Raw genomic sequence first — 4629 nt, 5'->3', positions numbered from 1 at the left:
GAGATTAACACCTCTAAGGAGATTGTAATATATTGTTAGTGTCAAGCTAACTGTACTGCACACATAGATTTTATAGCATTTTTAACTTAAACACAGATATTCAAAGCTTATAACAGACATTCTGTTTGCAGATTTTTACCGAATAATATCTGTCTCTGAATGTTATTGGAAGAGCCTGAATGTCTTCATGTAGAAAAACAAAACAAACTTACAAATATTTGATTCAACATATTTCATTCACCTATAATAAATATGTTAAATTTCTTGTTTTTAAATCATTTTTTTATTCTGGATGAATGTACTATTTTTACAGTCTACTCACCTCTGAATATGATCTCCTAATGAAACTGATGAGTCTGAGTTTGTTGAAGGATTTCTTCAGGGACTCCCTCTTTCTCAGGACTGAGAGAAACATCCATTTCATAATCTGTCCAGATCCTTATAATAAACTTTATAATAAATGAGACTCTAGCTGAACTCTACAGCTAGTTCCAGACCTGTGGAGATCAGGAAATAAATCCCTAAAATCACAAAGCATTTACAGTCTAATGAAAAGAAGAACAAATTCCATCTAAAGTCCTGATTTCCACAGAGTGTGTTATTGTGTGTGTCCATCCTCCCCCTCAGCACCTGCAGTAGAGTCCAGCTGCAGCAGTGCAGTCTCTGTGCAGCTGACTGAGGGAGCTTTTTGTACACCTACTAAACACTGTGGGAACACGTAGCTACTACTGATCTCATGAAAACTCTGACAGTAATAATCTCCTGCATCTTCAGTCTGGACATTACTGATGGTCAGAGTGAAGTCAGATCCAGATCCACTGCCACTGAAACGATCTGGAATACCTGACTCTCTATTGTTAGCCCAGTAGATCAGGAGTTTAGGAGCTTCTCCAGGTTTCTGCTGATACCAGGCTAGATAGTGATATGAACTCCAAACATACACTGCAGTGCTGGTTCTACAGCTGATGGTAACTGAGTCTCCTGGAGAAACAGTTTTCACTGGAGGAGTCTGAGTCACAGTCACCTGACCACTGGATCCTGAGAAAAATAAATCAAATGAAATGAAAAAACATAAAAATATTTTAAAAAACAAAACAAAAACATAAAAACATAAAAGAAAACGTACATAAAACAATACAGAAATTAATTTACACAAAGGTAAATGAGTGTTTTACCTTGAGTCCAGAGGGTCAGTGTCCAGACGAAGATGGAGACCAAAGTCATGGTTGCTGTGGGTGAAGTTTGTGGGGCAGCAGCTCTCAGTCATGAAGTGTTAAACTCACAGGACTATAAACACTAGCAGAGCACTGAAGCATGGGCTGATAATGCAAAGTGGAGCCTCTATGGAAATCATCTTTCTATCAACACTGAGTAAAGATGATCATATTTATCTGATATTGTTTGATCAGACATTTCTGCTCAGTGTGGAATCTGATGTTTAAAGTGCAGCTTTTTATAGAGATGTGGGAAAATGAAATCTCTTCTGATTCCCACCAGAGTTTTCTGAAAGAAGACAGAATGATTTGAGCGTTATATTACATTTCACTCCCCCAGATGATCCTTAAGGCATTGAGTGGAGAGGAAAAATAAGGGGGTCACAGAGGTTTGTGGAGGTCAGTAGTGGAGACTATTGCTGGGAGCTACTTCAGCTCAGCCAGGCTTGTCTAATTCTAGAGAGATTAGAAGTGAAATATTCCCTTTAATGTCCAGCAGAGGGCGATCTCTTATTGTGCAGTTCTGACTGTCTCTGCCTTTCATTTGAGGTTTTCTGCAGCTACGACTGCCACCCAGTCTGTCTGTATCAGGACTGGAGGACTTTTTGGTGGAGGAAACACAATGAAAACAGTAAGAACCTTTATAGATTTAAAAAGTGTATATTTAGTCTTTAGAAATTAAACTTTGTTTGTCTGTAAATTCTAAAGAACCAAGCGTGTCCTCAGTTTAGATGTTTTCCTGCTTATAAAATAATCCTTGTTGGGAATAAAAGGCAGAACGTGTGTAGATCTACAGTGTGTAGTTTATTCCATTATTAGATGGTTGTAGAATCCATTAATATTGTATTATAGGTCAGAAATAGTGCGTGTAGAGGCTGAAGAGAGCGGCGTGTTTAGAGCAGGAGGTTTTTGTACAGCCAGTAAACGAGTTTGTATCACTGTGGTACACTTTTGGTGGAGGAACCAAACTGTCAGTTGGACGTAAGTACACTTTTACTCCTTATTCAAAAGGAATCTTTTATTAAAATGATTATGGATCAACAGTCCAGACGTACTTGATGTTCTTCTAAATCAGTTTTGATCCAAATTTGAATGTATTTCATTAGAACTTGGCTGAAGTGTGGCGAGCGTGGAGCTTTAGGCTTTACCACGAGCTCCTGTTTCTGAACTGGATTTCTTTTCTTTAAAATACTAATATTTCCTAAAGGTTTCCTGTGAAGTGTTCAGTAATGACGTTTCTTTAAAAAGATCAAATGTAGAGCTGGATTGTAGTGTCAGTGTTGGGCTCCATTAGAGCAATTCTGTCTCCATCTGGAAGCCACAATGTGGAGGTTATTCTGAGCAGCGTTTTCTGTTCTAAAGCTTTGAAGCCATAGTACATGGAGACTGCAGCTCCATTTATTTATTGATTATTTATTGTTTTGGAGGAAATCAAATCATGTTCCATTTCAAATTTCACATCACAGGATGTGCAGAATGTCAGAGTTTTACTGAGTGAAATTCAGTAATATTTTCTAATAAAAATGTAAATGAAGTGCAGCTATGAATGTGACTGTAAATATGAGTTTGTGTGTGAAACGGTTGAGTTTAAGGTTGTAATTAGAGTTTGGTTTTTAATGCATCACTGAACTCAGTTGTGCTCTGTTAGAAATAAGGGAAATGAAACTGTGTGTGTGTCCTAGGTTTGGCCCGGCCCACCCTCACGGTCCTGCCCCCCTCCAGCGTGGAGCTGCAGCAGGGGAAGGCCACACTCGTGTGTTTGGCCAACAAGGGCTTCCCCTCAGACTGGAGGCTGAGCTGGAAGGTGGATGGGAGCAGCTGGAGCTCGGGGGTCAGCCAGAGCCCTGGGCTTCTGCAGAAGGATGACGGCCTCTACAGCTGGAGCAGCACCCTGACCCTCCAGGAGGACCAGTGGCTAAAGAAGACAGTGACCTGTGAGGCCACCAAGGACTCCCAGCCTCCTGTCAGCACAACACTGAGGAGAGAGCAATGCACTGGGCAGTGAGCGTCCACGCGTGTGTTGGAGCTGCTAGAGCTCCTCTTGATCTTCAGTGAGCTCAAACATGGCTCTGCTTAATGCTCTGATCTTCATCTCATCACAATAAAGAGTTTCAGTATAAACATCCACAGTCTTTCACTGTTTGTGTTCATTTTTACTCCAAATATCAACTATACAGCTGTAACATTTAGATCTTAATCAGACAAATGTTATATTCTGTTTCAAAAATAAAACATTTAGATCAACAAAATAGTGTGTTTCATGTTTTTTGGATAACTTTCACTCAACAACTAACTATACATACACATTTACTGTCACACTGTTATTATTTTTATTATTATTATTATTATTATTATTGTGGTAACAGCTTTTAATTCATTTATAGTGTTGAGAAATATTATTTTCAGTAAAATATCTTTTTATGTAAGGTATTTTTCAAAGAATAGTTTTATACAAGAAGGCAAAAAACACTCTTAACTTCCAGTATAATTTGAGGTCTGAAGTTCCATGTGTTCTGTTTTTACAGGTTTTGGAATGTTTAAGTTAATGGGGCCCCTGGTCTAAAGGCCCCAATAGGGAGTGGGCCTCTCTCTCTTAGTTCCAAATAGATGAGATCATTTTAATAAGGACCATATGTTCTGTCTCCTTTTTCAACAAAACATACCCTATATAAGCAGTTGGAATATTCTGTTCTGGAGGGGAAGGAAGGCGGTGTCAGCCGAGTCTCCTTCATCATCTTAACATCATCACCACTTAATAAACAACATATGCTCAATGACCAAACAATTAATTGAATAGAATTAAAAGGTATACACTGATATTTTATCTGCTTAAACACTCAGGATTCACTGCTGCTTTCAGTCTTCCATGTTTTTGGTGTAATTACTGAGTAAAAATCTTCTGGAGATGAGGGTTATTTCAGTTTTAGGTAACAGTGTGATGATTGTACAGTAAATATTTTTTTTGGTGCATTTCATTCTGCATTATTCTCCATCTGATGTTCATCATCTTGAAGAATGGAACAGAGAGCTCTGAAAAGAGTGATATGTTCTAAAAATCAATTATAATTATTTTTGATTTGTCCAAGGTGAAATCGCTCCACACTGAAAAAGAGAGGAGTCTAATCATGTGTGACTGAAACTAACTTCCTGGCAGGGTTGCCAAGATAGCCGCAGAATGAACAGACTTTTTTCAGGACTTTATACAAGTGCAGCACCTGAAACACTGTGCCCATTGTTTATTTATAAATGTGTGTTGAGTTGTGTGGTGTGTCTTTTGTTCAGTGTCCTGTTGCTGTAGCTGTGCTTTTGCTGAGCTGAAATAAAGCTTCATTCTGGACATTGTGAGTTCTTTACTGTAATGAATGGTGATGGTCAGTGTTGTTAGAGAGGGAGTTCAGCTGTAGATTCAGTGCAG

The 4629-nt window shown here is 38.6% G+C and overlaps 2 gene segments (V, D, J or C); one reads left to right on the top strand and one right to left on the bottom strand.

Annotated features, from left to right (window-relative positions):
• Positions 1–322: 322 nt before the first annotated feature.
• Positions 323–1851, bottom strand: LOC118812813. The segment is given in 2 exon segments: positions 323–1038; positions 1176–1851. Coding segments are annotated over 2 exon segments (489 nt in total).
• Positions 1837–3441, top strand: LOC118812693. The segment is given in 3 exon segments: positions 1837–1845; positions 2087–2195; positions 2897–3441. Coding segments are annotated over 3 exon segments (441 nt in total).
• Positions 3442–4629: the final 1188 nt, after the last annotated feature.

The sequence above is a fragment of the Colossoma macropomum genome, unplaced genomic scaffold, assembly GCF_904425465.1.
Source record: "Colossoma macropomum unplaced genomic scaffold, Colossoma_macropomum, whole genome shotgun sequence".
Taxonomy (NCBI): Eukaryota; Metazoa; Chordata; class Actinopteri; order Characiformes; family Serrasalmidae; genus Colossoma; species Colossoma macropomum.
Note: the sequence above shows the minus strand (reverse complement) of the source record. Positions and strands in the feature narration are given on the sequence as shown.